General features: G+C 34.9%; 1 protein-coding gene across 6 annotated transcripts in view; it reads right to left on the bottom strand.

The window, feature by feature from the left end:
* Positions 1 to 17,075, bottom strand: part of BICD1 (BICD cargo adaptor 1) — a 310,361-nt gene that overhangs the window by 125,863 nt on the left and 167,423 nt on the right. For 2 of the 6 annotated variants that reach the window (XM_081058302.1, XM_081058303.1), the window contains exons 9-10: positions 16,813 to 16,888; positions 11,480 to 11,693 (exon numbers count right to left, since the gene is read on the bottom strand). The exons of 1 other annotated variant lie outside the window; for it this stretch is intronic. In XM_081058302.1, coding sequence (XP_080914428.1) covers positions 11,606 to 11,693; positions 16,813 to 16,888 — 164 coding nt within the window. In that variant the 3' untranslated portion in view covers positions 11,480 to 11,605. Of the gene's footprint in view, positions 1 to 8,882; positions 11,694 to 16,812; positions 16,899 to 17,075 lie in introns of those variants that run through there. 3 more of the 6 variants (XM_081058305.1, XM_081058304.1, XM_081058308.1) reach the window with 3 other exon arrangements.

Genomic DNA, 17,075 nt, shown 5'->3' with positions numbered 1-17,075 from the left:
ACCTTGGAAACCACTCCACATTTATTTAAATAGTCCTTCACCTGGGGAACGTCTCCTCCAGCTTCCTGAGATATAGCCCAGTCTTCCTCAAGAAATCCTTTAGGAGGTCAGTTCAACTGTCTCAGCCTCTTAGCTATTACTCCAATAGATATGCCCCTGAGGGAAAGGAACTGCCCCCCTAATTTTTAATACATCTGTTCAGACCTTGTATTTAAAAGGAGCTTTTGTTCTCTTCAGATTTATTATCCCTGTATCACCTCATTGCACCTAATTATTGTTTCTCTTTCTGTGTAATTACCGTACTACCTACTATGCCATATACTATCGAAAATTATTTAAACAACTAGTTTCAAATATAAATTAATACTGAAAGGGGTTTTATCTCCATATGCATAAGCTAACTATAATTTAAATGCAAATGTCTAACGTAATATATTTGCTTCAATAAATGGATGGTGTTGCAATCAATAACACCGAACTAGCAACCTAGCACACGGTAACCTATGTTTAAGAGAGAAGATACTGACAATCTTCTCTTTTAGAGAACTGGTTACTGATGAAGCTTAAAAGACCCTCTCCCCAAAAAATACGTTCTCAGAAGATGCTCACTCTTTCTGTAGAGAATTGCTGTAAATACACCTGTATGAGGCCAAATGTATTTTACCACAAGTATTTAGGGCAGCAGTTTAATGCTTCCTCATTTAGATATTTTCTGTTGTTTATAGTATACATATTTCTATTTCTTTCTTGGTTCAAATTGCTTTCATTTGCCTAATAATATATTAGTTCACATTGGTGGGTGTATTTTCAGATGGAATTTTTATAACATATATATCATCTGACATTAGCTCTATTGATGTTACTGCTGCTTATTACTTTCTGATAGAAGGGACTCTGCATTTGATGACTGTGTTTTGCAACACTGAATGAATGGTTCAACCGAACTTTATTTGACCTCAAGTTGACTTAGAGTACAACAAAGTATTGAATATCATCGTACATATCGTCTTCCCATATACTATTTTATTGTTTATATAGCTGGTTGGAAGTTTGTCACTAATTCATTAGTACATATTGAATGGAAAACTGTGCTGGGTCCTGAAATACAGCGATACATACACTACACAGGTGCTTATACTTCATATCTGTGGCAGAGACGATGTTGAACACTGACTGAATCCTGTGTCATTGTCCTTGGGCACACAAGGAGACTGATTTAAACCTTCCCTTACAGTTAGGTGAGTAGAAGTGACATGTATCACCTCCAGACCTGGCTTCTGCGCCCTTGCCGTGAAATTCTCTACTCCTCTTCAACTGCCAGCTGGAGTGCCAAGGGGCCAGTGGAGCAACCTGGAGCCCTAGGCCACAGGACAGCCATGATATACAGAGGAGCTGGCAGCCCAGAACCACCCCTTTTCTGGGAATTAACATAACAACAGGAAGATTATGGGCTGATTCATGATCCTTAAATTGTATTTTTATATTTTTCAGTGTATCAAAATTACATGCATATTGATGTCTTTTAACTCTAATTTAAATGTTTTAAATAAACATGCCATTTAATTTTATCAACATAACCAGTCTCAGATTGATCTAGTCCCTAATAAACAAAATAAAACCCCAAAAAAATACTCAGAAGAAAAATAGAGAATGAATAAGCTGTTTCAACTACTGATAGAACATTACTTCCCAAACTAGAATTTAATAGAAATCAACACTTTACAGCAGATTCATTCTTATTTTAATCTCACTAGAGAAAGATAAAAATTTGTTTACTTTAATAATAAATTGTGTTATTTCCTCAATAAGTGAATGATAAATTTATTAGTTATTTACTTTGATGCTATCACTTCGTAGGAATTTACATAGATATCATTAAAGTAAGAAAAGTCACTAAAAGGCATGAATCATGTTGACTTTTTGTAGTAGCTTTAGGGGGCTAACATACAGAAGATAATTTCATAAAGACCTAATTCAAGAAAGTGATATATTTATTTTAATAGGAATGTACTAAACAGTATGATATTTTGAGTTGGTGCAAGTTGAGATTTCAGTCAAGTTTCATATACATGTGAAATCATATATATGTAGATTGTATTATTTCTAACATGTTAATTTGTCTATCTACATTTTGATCCAGTATTGCATACATAATGACCTTTGTAAGGATATATAGATACATACATACCTCTTAGAAGTTGCACAAATTTGAGGTGTCACCTGAAACTGTCATGGTATAAGTTTGGCCTTGTACTTAAACTGACCACTATTGGTAAGGAAGTGGTAAGTCAACGGAGTTTTAAAATCATTTGGAACTGGAAAAAAAGCAGTCACTTTTCTACAGCACACAGTCCCTGGCACCATAGAGCCCATAATTCCATGAGATGAGGAGCGGAACACCGAACTTGAACCTGGCCTAGCAGGAGAAGATTCCTAAAGGAAAATGAATAGTTAGTCTTGTGAAGGGGATAAAGAGTTACCCTAGTGGAAGAAACAGGACACACAACTGAGGCGGGGAGAGAGGGAAGGAAAGAGACAGAGAGGCGGAGAGACAAAGTTGTGCTTCCAGGCCCATGGGAATTGAGAAATGAAGCTGGAGAAAAAGTCAGCTCAGATCATTAAGGATCATGTACATCATGGTAGAGTTAGGACTTTATTCTGATGACAAGGGAATGATTTTTAAGAGTTTTGTGTAAAGAGTGATGTCATCAGGTTTGCATTTTAGCAATCACCTTAGCTGTCCACATCCCTTATTTTTTTAGGCCATTAGATTTCTTAAAAACCTAATCAACCCTAAAATGTTTCATCTCAAAGAATATACTACCTCCATGACTGACTGACTGACTAAATGAACGAATGAAATATTTGGGAAATTTACTTAAATCAGGCATATATAGGAGGTTTTAGAAAACTTTCTCTATTGCTGTGGAATATAGGCCTTCACATCTTTCTGTTGCCTATAGCATGTTTTTCTGGTTTAGTTCTGGTTGTAGTGGTTTTGTTATGATTTGTTACACATCTCATACATAAATGCTGCTCATCTATCTCAGGGCAATTGCCAGGACAATTTTTTATCCTCATTTTTAAAATGAGACAATTGAGGCTTGGAGAGGTTAAATACCTTTCCAAAGTCTCAGAGCTGATAAATGCCATGGCTATAATCTGCACAAAATTCTATGCTTTTAAAAATACTTCTGCTGACATAGCCCACTTTAGAACAATTGGTTCTCCAGAATTCATGCTAATTTTTATTTCTGACTTCACTGTGAAATTTTTGAGGGCCCATATTTCTTTTTATTTTCATTTTTAAATAGATTGTATTTCCATGTTTGAAATAGGAAAACAATATAAAAAGACATTTACTTACAGAGGAATCTGACCTCCAAACTCCCCTTTCATGCCCCCATTCCCTCCCACCAATCCTTTGCTCTTTTATAACCATTTCCATAGGTTTCCACTGTTATTTTATCAAAAACAAGAAAAAAATATATATATTCTTATTTTCCCCACTTTTAACATGTAAGATAGTTTAATATATAACACGAGAGCCTATATTTTCAAGGTCAATGGACTTCAATGAAGTGAATAATTTCTCCTTTGATTTACTTGGAAGAAAAGTTGATTTGAATAACTTATTAATCTTAGGCTAATAGCTCTTTTAAATGATGTAAATCTTCCTGTGACATTTGACTGACATTATTATTTAAAATTTCAAAGGAAGTCAAGATATGAAGGTATCAGTAGGGTTCTTAAATTATTTTTACTTTAATATACAGTAATTAAGATGTTTACTGCTGATGTTTTGAAGATTTAATGATTTTTATAATCTCTGTAAAACTTGGTATGTACGTGAGAGTTTGGAAATTTTGAATTGAAACATGGCTGCATTGGAATATGAGAATATTGTAAGACTGGAGTTCATAACATTTTGAATAATAGCATTAATTTGTTTTCCCCAAACATAAACACATTATTTTTTCATCTAAGCACAGAACCTGGGAAATCCACTCTTAAAAGTAAAGCCCAGATTTTGAATAGCTACATTCAGCGTTGAGGTCTTAAATTATTATTTCTGCATTTTCTGGGGCTTCATGGCAGCCTGTGGACCTCTACTATCACACAGAGTCATGTGCTTAAGACTCCCTGCTTGGTTTAATGCTCTACTGTCACTGTCTTGAAATTCTTAATGTTTTGAACAAGGAGATATATATGTTCGTTTTATGCTGGGTCTCACAAATTATGTAGACAACTGCAACATTTCTTTACTATTTAACAGATGTCATTTATAGTTATGATTTATTTTTGTATTGTTTTCTACATTTAAATTATATTATAAATTGGGTTTACTTTTGACACTGGCAATATTTTTTCCAATAAGATTGATCTTCCATAACAGTTATGTCATAGGCGAATTATTCTGAGTTTTCTTCTTAAAGTGTTTAAGTGATAGTTGATTCATAAAATGTTTAAGGAACTCTGTCAGATGATTTCATTGTACACATTAAGTCTCCTTCAAATACAAGGTTAGAGATCTAGGTTTTAGATTGACCAAGAGACAAGGATAGGAATAACCATTCACTTAAAGACCATTTTGCCCAATTAGTTGGTATTTAGTGCCTGCTGATATTGTAGTAGGTGACATTAGGTTCTATAAATTCAATTCCAGATGTGTTATTTGAAAAAAGCTAAATGGCAAGGAACACACTTTAGTGAGTTCCTACAATATACTAGTCAATGAGTGTACAATAAAAAAAACTAAGAAAATCCCTTGCACAAATTCCCATCAATTTTGGCCTCTTTCTTACACCCAGTGAGTGGGGTTGCAGGAACCCTCCACATTGCCCTCACAGCAATGTAGTGCTATTCAAGTCACTTGCAAAATGTAAAAATGAGAAGAGACTTTCTTGACACTCCTGGAGGCTGAGCCTGTTGTTCTAGCTTTTGAATATAACGATTAGCTTTATTGCATAAGAGAAGATCAAGGACCAAATAGACTTGTAGATCCAACTTCAAAGAAAAACAATAGTTTTCAGAAGAGAAAAATCAGAGTTTTTAGTGAAGTTTGTGCTATTATTTCTAGTGTTGCATTTATACAACAGGTAAGCAGGCAACATAAGCTGGGTTTGTGGCAATGCCCATGGTAGGTTAATCTGATTCATTATAATGAGGATTGTATTAGAGGTTTTACCTCATTAGAACCTCACATAAGTCCATATTCTATCTGACGCCCCACCTTTCCTGCCTCCCAAAATAAAATCAAGTCAAAGCAGATAAGTCCCAAAGTAGCTGATTTGCTACAACACATATTTGAAGAAGGAGCTAGGAACTTAACCTTTCGCAAAGTTGTGGGACTCTGCAATTCCTTCATATGAAGAGAACAAAGAATTCTCTCCCTAAAATAAAGCATTCTTCTTTCATTAAAATCATGTTTCTTTCAGTAAAAAAACATTTCCCTTTTTTAGAACAGGTATTTCTTTCATGTTGGTACGTTGCTATCTAATTAAGCCAAGGGTATCCTCCTGCCAAAATAACCTTTTAGTAAAAATTACAAGGAGAGATGATAAATGGAGGAGAATGGGCAAAGGTGATATACACATTTCTTCATAAGGAATGTGTAGAAATGTCAAAGCAAAGTATTCAGTTTTTAGTCCAAATAAGCACTCACTTTGAATAAATATATAAATCATGTAGAAAGTCATAAACTATTTTCTTTTGTAGGTAAAAACCTAAGTGACATACAGAAAAATTATTCAAGCTAATAAAAAGTTATTATAGATGAAATGAACAAAAGATAACCAGTTTATTTACTGGAAAGAGTTATGCATTACACCATATTCAGTTGGTAACATAAACCAAGATATGAGAATTAATATATTGGCTTCAGTTATTTTCTTAGCACTGGAGTACCTTTTCCAACCGTTGAGTGTATGATCAGATTACACAAACGCAAGCACATATATGGATACTCCCATGAGACATTCACTTGGGATTGTCTACAATAAAAAATTTAAAAGGACAAGAAATAATAAATTCATAAGAATTTTCTTGAATTTAAAATAAATGCATATGTCTTTGAGAACAAGTTTTCTTTGAAATTTGGATTGTTAAAAATAATTAGCAACAAAAGAGTTTCTTAGGTCAGTCTTTTAGTCATGTTTTATATGGTATTATCATTAGGTGGAAACACTTCACATCATTTAACCAACCCCAAAAGGCATAATAACAAAATTGCAAATAAATGTAGGAATAATAGCACAATCATTATAACAATAATCATACAGTGTAGAAATTGGGGTTGGCCACTCATTACATAACTTAATACTGGAAAGAAATACAGTATTGGAATCATGTATGGTTCATCACATATGCATAATCATGCAAATAAAAACACTGAGTAGATTACAAAAATGTCATAAAAGATTTTCAAAGAATTGTTTCATTGACTCTAAGTCCAACCATTGAGCTTAAAAATTTTGTGACGATGATGTTAAAATTATTTACTTCCTCTACAGTTTGGTACACAATCATACTATGAAAACCCAAACAACAAAACGATTCACTCTGCATCTCCATTATCATTGAATAATGACTTGTCAACAAAATGACATTTCTCTTTATAGCTCTCTGATCTTTGTTTTTAAAATACTTTTTAAAGGGAAAAACACAGCCACACTAAAACACAATAGATTTTCTTCTCAGTGTTTTCATTAGAGAACCATAATGATCAAAGAATAACTCTGAAAGAAAAAAAGTTAAAATAAAAATGTGTTCTCAACCAATTGTTATACAGCAATTAAACACCAATCACAGAAATAATCTGGCTCAGCAATTTATCTAGACTTCAGTTTAAATAGGACAAATTTTAAATAACTCCAGAGGAAAGGGATAAAAATACAATGAAGTTTAGAGCCATGCATTTCAATATGAAAAGGAGACCAGATATAGGTAACAATCTCCTTACATTCCTAATGGAGAAATCACAAGAGAAATAAGATTTCTATAGTGTTCACTTTATGAATATGGGAAAGCTTACATGATGCAAAATATTTCATGCAAACATTTCACACTGCATACTTTTATGCACTCATACCCTTACTCTAAAGGCAGTTAATTTCTGCTCTTCTTTGTAAGTTGAATATTTTTTCTAGAAAATCCTTCAGTGGGGAACATATTTTAATGCTAATTATCTTTTTCAGTGATACTTTGAGTAAGAAGGATGGAAGAGATGTCTAGACAAAATCTTTCAGATGTTAGAATGGAATCAGGCTACAAATGCAATACAGCAGGGACAATGGCAGTTAATTTGGCATTTAAATAAAGATGAATTTAATTACAGACACAGCTCATTTGGGGGTATTATTATAGACAATGGAAAAGGTCACTCGGGAGCTAGATTGGTCTTGTATGTCTATAGCAATTGATTTTAAGGTAAAAATACGTCAGTATCAGCACTGATCATATTACGTATCACAACTCCAGTTCAACGGCTTTTTGAAGAATTATGTTCCCTTTATTTGAAAACATATTCTTGTGAATTTTGCAATCATAGATATAAGGGCTATTTTAAATCACTCTGGTTAGTAAACAAACAAACTGAAGTATAAATTCTTAAAATTGTGAACTTTATCCTAAGAGTTCCTTTTGAATCTAGTCCTACTTTATATCTACAATATTAATGCATTTGTGGCATCCTTGCATTGAACCAGCAGAGTTGCTTACTGGAAATTAACCAGTTTCCCCTGATACGTCTTTCTGAGAGACAGATTATGTCTTTTTGCTGATTCATCCTAGTAGAAAATATATTTCTTCCTTTTCATATTTTGTAATTACCACTTGAGAATTGCAGAGGATTTTATTTAATGCAAAATATTAGGAAATGTTCATATTCATGGTTTATTTGACCAATGCTTCATGCTTGTTTGAAACTGAACAACTATCTGGTTAAAGAATATTTTCCAAAGCATGGAAAAAGTAAATATTGTACGTTGAAGATTCTTTTAAGTAAAGATAAAGTTTGAGAGGCATTTACCTCTCTAAGGAACATACACCTTCTATTTCTGAAGTATTCCTGAGGACTTTTGTTTTTTTAGACTCTGACAATTGAAGCTTTTTATAGTAAATTACTACATTCAGGACAACTTTAAAGATATTATGAAACACAGTTACAAGAAAAAAATATTAATCCTGTTTTATTTATTTTTTTTTACCAAATATCTTGGGAAAATTAAGATTGCTGTCCTATTTTCAAGGAATAAAATACTTTATGACTAACCAGAATAACTTTTTTTAAAATTTAAAAGAATTATAGGATTACAAAATCCTAGAATTATAATACATTATCATAAGATATCTAGCCACTTAATCCCTACTATGACAACCAATATTTAATTTAAAAAATAAATCCTTATAATTATCAATTTCAATGATTCATTTTCCACTGCTAAGAATCTTTTTCCTAGAGTTAATATAAATCCTTCACACTGAAGACTATTTTCTCAAAGTTATCCAAATTCCTCTTATTGAAACAGAATTGGATACATGAAAGGGTTCCAGTGAATCATGAGTTGATTGGAAAGATTAACCCAAGGGTCCTATATGCCTCTGTGCACTCAGGCCAAAGACAATTTATTGCTCCTTTTTATTTTATTTTTTAACTAAGAAAAGTCCTCAGCAGGAAAGCATTTCTGCATTCTATACTTTCCAGAATGGTAATTGTGCTTACTTTTTTAAAAACTACCTGGTTACTTTGCTAAACACCCATGCTGCCACAGTTACCTTTAATTAGTCAGTATTTTTACTGTGTTTATGTAGTCTTCCCTCCCCCCCGCCCCTCCACATTTCTCTTCAACTGGTCTTACTGAGGTTTGGTTTTTTTCTACTTTCACTAGTTCTTCAATTTTTCAGTTTCCTTTTGAATCATCATGTTTCTTTACAGGTACTAATTTTATCACTGCTACACATATTTATTCATTTAAAATACCTATAAATAAATGCCTACAGATACAGCTCAGTTTAAATTATACTAAATGATGCCACAGTGTAAATACACGAAATTCTCTCTTACTGCTTGCGGACTTTTACCTAATTTTGTGTTGAAAATTAGAAATGTATTTCCAAGTTTCTATATCTTGGCAAAGTTTTGCTAAAATTTTTATAGAATTGGTATTTGAAAACAGACATTTCCCCCTCTGTTAACATAAAGGAACTGAAATAAAATTCATACATAATAGACTTGATAAACTTTATATTGGAAGAAATAAATGCATTGTCTGTGACTCGGTCTTTTACCAGGTCATAAATACAGAGTAAGAGAGACAAAAATGCAATACTGCACTGTCAGTAGGCATTACTGCTTTATAGTTTCAGAGACAACACTTACTGCTGAATTCATGTACCACCAACGACATTGATGAGATAATACAGGAAGATGTTCTGAGGTACTTTTTAAAAAAGCATATTTTCCCTCAGGCACAAACACTTTTATTAAAGTCAGCTTTGCATCTATGCCACTTCTCAGGTCTAAACATATGATGCTCAAAAAAAAAAGAAAAGGAAAAGAAAAGAAAGAGCAAGGGTAGGGGGGTGGTAGCTTTCTTTAATTGAACTCTAATATAATCCACACTGTCTCACTAACACTGGTTCCAGGCAGATACAACACCAATACAATGAAGAAAATGTTTAGGAACAGCAAGGCAACACAGGTAGGAAAGAACAGAAGGTTAGGCTACCATGACCAAGACTTCATGAAGACTTGTTTCTTTTTCTGTACTTTGACCTGACTCCTTATTTATGGTGAAGAGTTCCAACTACTCCAAGTTGCATAATAAAGGACACTGTTGAAAATAGCACTCATATAAGAACCTTAAAACCTCTTGGTTGCTTTGGTAATAGTGACCACTACTTAAAAGGTGTATGACTAATGAAAGCTCCTGTACTGTGCTTTAATGACTTACCAATTGGCCGCCATCTTTGATGGACTGTTCCATTAATGTCCCACCCACTTCCACTCAATAAATAAGGTGAGTGGCTCTTACTAGATCTCCATTGTTAGAGCCCTGCATTGTTAACTATCTTTTGTGAGGATTGTTTTTGTTTTAAAGAGAAGTTACAGATATCATTACATGAAAAGGTCAAACCATTATGGTTTTAAATAAGTTAAGGCTACCTGACCAGACAAGGAATCAGGGCTAGGAGCAATTGTGTGGGCAGCACATGATAGTTAAGGAGCCCAAGAGTGTTAGACCTTTCAGCTCAATTAGCTGTTTTCCTTGTTTGTCAGATTATGTGCAAAATAAATTTTGCTATGAAAATCCACTGCCTTAAGTCAAGTCATAAAGGTTACCCAGCAGAATCTGTAAATTAACTAGGAACATGTATTATCTCAATACAGATAATATAATGATTGTAGGCACCTGAGTGTTTGTCAAAAGTAGACAATGAGCTAAGGTTTATTATCTATTGTTTTTTTGTTTGTTTTTTGGCAAGGAAGATTCATTATGAAAAAAACTAACAACAACAAAACATACAATTTTAATCAAAATTTGAATACTTTCTGGGTAAATTCATTAACCAAAGGCTAACTTACATCTATCTAGGTATATATTTTCCCATTTGATACCTGTTAGCAGGAAAGACTCATAGTAGGACCCTGAATTTGGGAGAAGTAAAAAAAAATTCGGGCCATTAAATAAACACACCACTTTTCCCCCTTCACGTTATTTAGCTTTCTTTAACATTATCACACACACAAACACACACACAAAAGAGCAGCACCAGTGCATCTACTTGCCTGCAATTTAAAAAATTAAAGATGCTGTCAAAAGTTGAATAAGTCAATGAATCATAACATAGTCTTTCTTAGATTTACTTAATGTCCAGTGAAGTATTCTAGTTAAAAAAAAAAATAATCCAGCAGTTAATGAGCTAATGATTAGAAAATAAGTGCATGAACAATATCAGTGTAGCAGCAAAATAGTTATTGTTAATATTCGATGCACCTTATTTAACATTCTGTGCAAGAAAAATGACCAGAGTCTGGCCAATTCCAGATCTCCAACTAAATTAAAACATAAGTGAGCAAATTATGCTTATTTAAAAATAAATGAATTAAGTTCACCTCTCACAGAAATGATTTTTATAGACATAAATCATGTGGCAAATAAAGTACAAAATAAATATCAATGATAAAAAAAATATTGGAATCAACTTCTATAGCCAAATTTGAAGTATGAGGAAAGATGATTTTACAATATATGTATTTTTACATTGTCGTAAGTCTCTCGTATTCTACGGAGGTAACACCATCCATCTGAGATACATGTGTCCTGTTCCTTTTTATTATTATTATTATTATTATTTAACTGAACTGTAGCCATTTGATTGCAGAAGGTTATTTGTACTTAGAGAAACCATAAAACATTTGATCACACTGGAGTCTGGGCGTTGTGTTATTCTTCTCAACTTCTTTTTGTCTTCCAAAGTGATGGGCGTTAATCCCATCATACACGGAACAACCGAGAAGAAAACACTCGCTGGATCTCGGGCAGTATCTTGTGTGTGGCTCCAGAACCGTTCACCCCAGATGTTCGTCCGCGGAAGATGGAGACTAGGGGTAAGGAGGCTTGGAGAGACAGTGGAGAGGGGTGCACTGCGAGCTGGAATGTGGCTGCTCGTCAGGGAGAGTTATGTCAGGACTAAAAATGAAAGACAAGTGTGTCAGCAAAAAACTCATTGACAAGGGTCCAGCCATACTTGTAAGGTTAGACAGACACATCATTTTCACAGAAATTAACAAACAAACAAACAAACAAAAACCCTGAACAGAAATTTTTTTACGGAAAATGATATAAATCCAAAGCATGCCAAGATAACTGTGGCTTTTTAAGACTCTGGGTGGTGAACACAACGCAAAAGATAAATGATGTACTGTAGAATTGTACACTTGAAACCTATATAATTTTACTAACCAATGTCACCCCAATAAATTTAATTTAAAAAATCGCGCACAAAAAAGAAAAAGAAAATGTGTTAGGGAAATGATACGTGAACTCCTCCTTGCGATCACTTTTTTCAATTTTTCAGTCTCGTTCCCCTAGGTCTCTGGGTTAGTTGCAAGGTTTCTTTAGATTGGTTCTTCTCAACTTTAATGTGCATATGAACCACCTGGGGACCTTGGGAAAATGCAGACTCCGGTTCCATAGGTATGGGGTGGGACCTGAGAATTTGCATTTCTAAGGATCTCCCAAGGATGGGGGTGGGGGGGGGGTTGCCGGACCAAGGCTTTAGAAGATTCTAAATCAGTTCTCTGGTAGATCCGGATGCAATAGGATAATTAACTTGCCAGTGTAGACCTACTTTGCTCCAAAGATTCCCCCTATGTACTTTAGCTTGGTAGTTTAAATAAGACTGTAAAGTTTTAAAGCATTTCCTATTTGTTAAGTACATTATGTAGACTTCCAAACAACCTCCGAGGGCCTCTGGTTTAAATAAATTCAGAAATGCTCAGGCTCATGGATGTAGTGAGAAATAATCCTGAAGAATAAGGAAGCAGAATTATTGAATTTCCTAAGGTAAAATTACAAATTCATATTTGGGTTCAGATCTTTTGAAATGTAACAGGAGAAAAATTCCACCATGGGGATTTTGGAAGAGTCTGGCATTTTGGTAACATTCTGCTTTTCCTCTTAATATTATGGAATTCATTTCTGCCAGTAGTAGTGTTTGAGAAAAGCATTCAAGTTTCATTATTATTTATTTCTATAAACATAGGGTGTTTTCTAAAGCTAATATTACCATTGAACTCATTAAAAGTTAACATTAAAGCTGTAATCTTTGGTACTGAAATTATCCTTTATGTATATATCCTCTTGAATGTTGACACAAAATCATAATTATGTAAAATACCGATCTGCTTGAGATTACTCTTACCCCCAAAGTCTTTGAACTGCTAGAATTTAGTTGAATAGAAGATATGCTTCTCTGTACTAGTTAGGACAACCAGTGATAAAAATGATTTTTCCTCTATTTTATTAGGTTGGTGCAAAAATAATTGCGGTTTTTGCAATTATTTTTAGCCTTTTAAATCGCAATTACTTTTGCACCAACCTAATAAAAACATGGTAGGTAAACCTGGGAGACCTGGTCAGATGGCCCAGGAAACACAACAGCAGACAGACTTTCCTACAGACCCAACAGGTTTTTTTCTGTTCAATCTGTATGATTTAGAATGAGTTTCTTTTTAGGGGATTAAACACATTATTCAACAAAAGTTATGGCAAGAAGCACCAGAGGAATAAGTTTTTGAAGACCCCTTATCTTCTTGATAAAGGAAGACAAGTGTTTCTGCTTGACCACCTGAAGTATGTAACAGCTTCAACACAGGTTAGAGCTCACTTAGCCCAACACCTTAACATTAACTCATTCACAATAATTAAAAGTTTTTTCAAGGTGATGGGATTAAGAAGTACAAATTAGCAGTTACAAAATAGTCACAGGGATGGAAAGTAAAGCAGAGGGAATACAGTCCATAATATTGTAACAACTATGTATGGAGTCAGGTGGGTACTGGACTTATCGGGGATCACTTTGTAAGTTATATAAATGTCTAACCATCACGCTATACACCTGAAACGAATATAATATTGAATGTCAACTATAATTAAAAAATACAAAAATTGAAAAAATTTTCCTTATTATTTCAGATTTCTTATAAAAAGTGAGATTATAAATAATTTATATTATACTATTACTATTTTGAATTTTTATAAAATGCAAACTGCATGTTATGTGAGAGAAGCATATTTTTGGCTTACAGATTAAGAAATTATTTCTTTAATGCAAATATTTGATATGTTCTAATCATTTCCGGGATATGATGAATTTAGTTTCAGTTCTGATTGCTAAATATCTTTAGCAATAATGAATGAAGAATCATTCATTATTCAATCTACACCATTTTAGAGCTTACTTTGTGTAGGTAAAACCATGCTGTGAACAGTAGGCCTAGGAACTATTACGAAGATATAAAAATGGATATATATCCAGAAAGGGTTCTTTTTTTTTTTCCAAGTAAGCAAGTTGTTGGGGCGAGGTGCTAAATACCAAACCTCTCTATAAATATTATATCTAAGGCTGCAACACCTTGGGTATCCCTTTCATATTATGATTTCTATTATATATAAACAACTAATGATTTAGCTCTATAATGGAAATCAGTCTGTAAAAAGCACATAAGAAAGTTCTATATTTTTAAAAATAAGAAAATGTTCTTTTATTCAAAACCATACAGCTTTAGTTTCCTGGATATATGTACAAGCTATAAGAAGTATAAAAGATTTTTAAAGTGAGAAAGCAGACTGTAATCACTCAACATTCTTAGCACATTTCGTTTCTCATTTAAACAGTTCCTTTCCAATTCAGGGATAAAGAGTCAACATGGGTGATTTAAAGACTCCCTGACTTTGTTCCTTATGTTCCTCACAGCATAACTGAAAGAGGGTGGGGGGAGGAAATGGGACATCTCCTTGTAGTGCCACTGTGTACAGTGGTGGTTAGGAAAATGGGTGCCCAAGTCATTTGGGCTCAGTTGCTTTCAGGATGGGGAACTGTGAACAAGTCATTTTACCTCCCCAAACTTCGGTTTCCTCATTTTCAAATGGGTGTAATAACTGTGCTTACCTTACAGGGTTGCAATGACTAATAAGTATAAAGAATTTAACACTTTGTGAATTCAAAGGTTGGCTATGTGTTAACTTTTCTGCCAGAAAGAAGTAAAAGGGCAGTGAGGACATTAAATGCAATCCATTTGGCAGCGGGCCTGGGTGGAAAGAAGCCAGTCATATCCCAGTGACTTTGAAAAGGACAGTGTTTTTAGGTCTATATGCATTTTATCATTTCTCTGTGGACCACAATGGGGGACAATGGAAGCCTTGCTCTGGACCATGCTGCCTTTACTGGATAGAAACTAGAAACACTGTAATTCATTAAAGTGCTTTTCTTTAAAGTAAATCATTCCGGGGGAGGTAGCAAGCAATCTAAATTCAGTCAGCTCAGAATATATGAAACTGAGGCTGGTAACCATTTGGTCAAATTGGTTCTCAAAAAAAGCTAGGTGAAATAAAATTCAAGTTTAAAACATTCCCCTCTAGCCTTTTCCATACTTTGCCCAAGCAACTTAGAGAACTTCTGAAAGAGGCAGATCTTGGTCTTGAGGAAGTTAGGTACTAAGAACAGTTAGTCACAACATAAATGAAGAGCACGCAATGGGCCAGGCCTGGGCCTCACTGTCATCATGACTTGATAGTTGAAGAAACGCTGTCTCAGCCAGTCAAAGCAATTTTGCGAGGCTACACAACTGGTAGATGTCAGAGGTGGAATTCACACCCGAGCAATCTGACTCCAGAGCTCATTCACTCATTCCTGAAAACAGTAGGTACTGAACATGCCATGTGCCTGGTACTGTCGCAGCCCTGGGTGGGGTGAGGGGTGCTTGGTGGAGAACAGGCTGTAGGTTATGAGCCCACGTTCTTCACCACTACACACATAGAATCCCATGGAGATGGGTTTAACCATTATATTTAGTTACTTATAGAATTGAAATTACTCTACAGCTGGCAACTGTTATAATATGGCATTTGGATGTTCACAAAGAACTTCCCTGGAGTAAAAACCTTGTTGCTGGACGTGATGTGAAGGGCTGGCTGAGACACCTACCAGGAGACACTGGCTTGGGGCCTGTTTAACCATATACATTTTCCTGCTAACTCGGTATCCCACTTAGACAGCTGGCTGTACAACTGCCTCAGAGACCAAGTCACACTAAGGCTTTGGCTGCTGCTGTGTATCTCAGCAGCTGTTGTGGCTCCCAGCTCTCCGGCTAACCCATGACCACATGCAGCCTGCTGCTGACATCTACTTCTCAGACATACATGGAAATACTTTTGGGCCTGTCCCTACCCAAGAGAATCCTTGCCCTGGTAAAAGAGTAACAGATACATTAAAATGAGGAAAGACAACACGCAGATATAAAAGCCACACCAAACTATAAAACGTTGACACCATCAGAGGCCAAACAACTGGAGAAGAAGTATCACGGGAAGATGATGAGGTCCTGACAGGTGCTCTGAGGCTATGGGGAAGTTCACCCAAGATTGAGTGAATTCATGATGGATTTGCAAAGCTTTCATTGGAATAGAGATCGTCAGCAAACTCTCTAGTTTAGTGTCCAGAAAGTATATAAATCTGCCTTTAAAATTCCTCAGTTAATGTCACACGAAGGGCTCTATCACTGTAAATAGTCTTTTTTGAATGTCAATTACAAATTTTTCTCCACCTTTCAATTTCAGTCTTAATGAGGGCATTGAATGGACAGAACACAGAAGCTTTCATAAAGCTGTCTTGGAACAGACATTAGACATGCTTTATATCTTTCCTGTTTGTGTGCCTGATAATTATATTCTAAGGACAAAAGACAAGCAAAAGAAAAAGTAAGCCAAACATCTTAACGATTCCAGGTTTTCTGTTTTAGAAGGTAATGATACACTGGAGTAATCCAAATATTTCCTTACACAAGGGAGCTGAAGGCAGCCTTTGGTCTACCCACCAGTGGCCAGTAAAATAAACTCTAGCTCTCTTGGATTTCCTCAGGGCACGTAAGGACCTCAGGTATCCAATGTGTGTTTGTGTTGCCCACATTTGAAATAAAACGTAGCAAATATAATTATGTATAGGAGGTTATGGGGTTGAAAAGGAGAGCTTGGGGTCTGTGGATCTGACATGCAGCTGGTTGGGGCAAGAAAGGACATCTGAATTTACCTGACAGTCGGGCAGTCTTGCCTCTCGGCTAGTTGTGGGCACTGTGGCGGTACGGAGGCAGCAGGCTGCTGACAATCTACAAGAAACTGATAAATTAGACATGTATACAAAGAGACGACAGAGTATCATGTTAGTAACAGTCACTAAAGTAGCTGCCTAAGAGATTTAGTGAGGAATGTGCATTCACACAAAATATCTGGATTAAGCTTTGTTCCACCTCTGAATCATGCCAATAGAAAGGATAGAGACTTTTTTCTTAAATA

This window comes from Rhinolophus hipposideros, assembly GCF_964194185.1.
Source record: "Rhinolophus hipposideros genome assembly, chromosome: 9".
In the NCBI taxonomy this organism is placed as follows: Eukaryota; Metazoa; Chordata; class Mammalia; order Chiroptera; family Rhinolophidae; genus Rhinolophus; species Rhinolophus hipposideros.
This window is presented reverse-complemented; position numbering and strand designations above follow the sequence as displayed.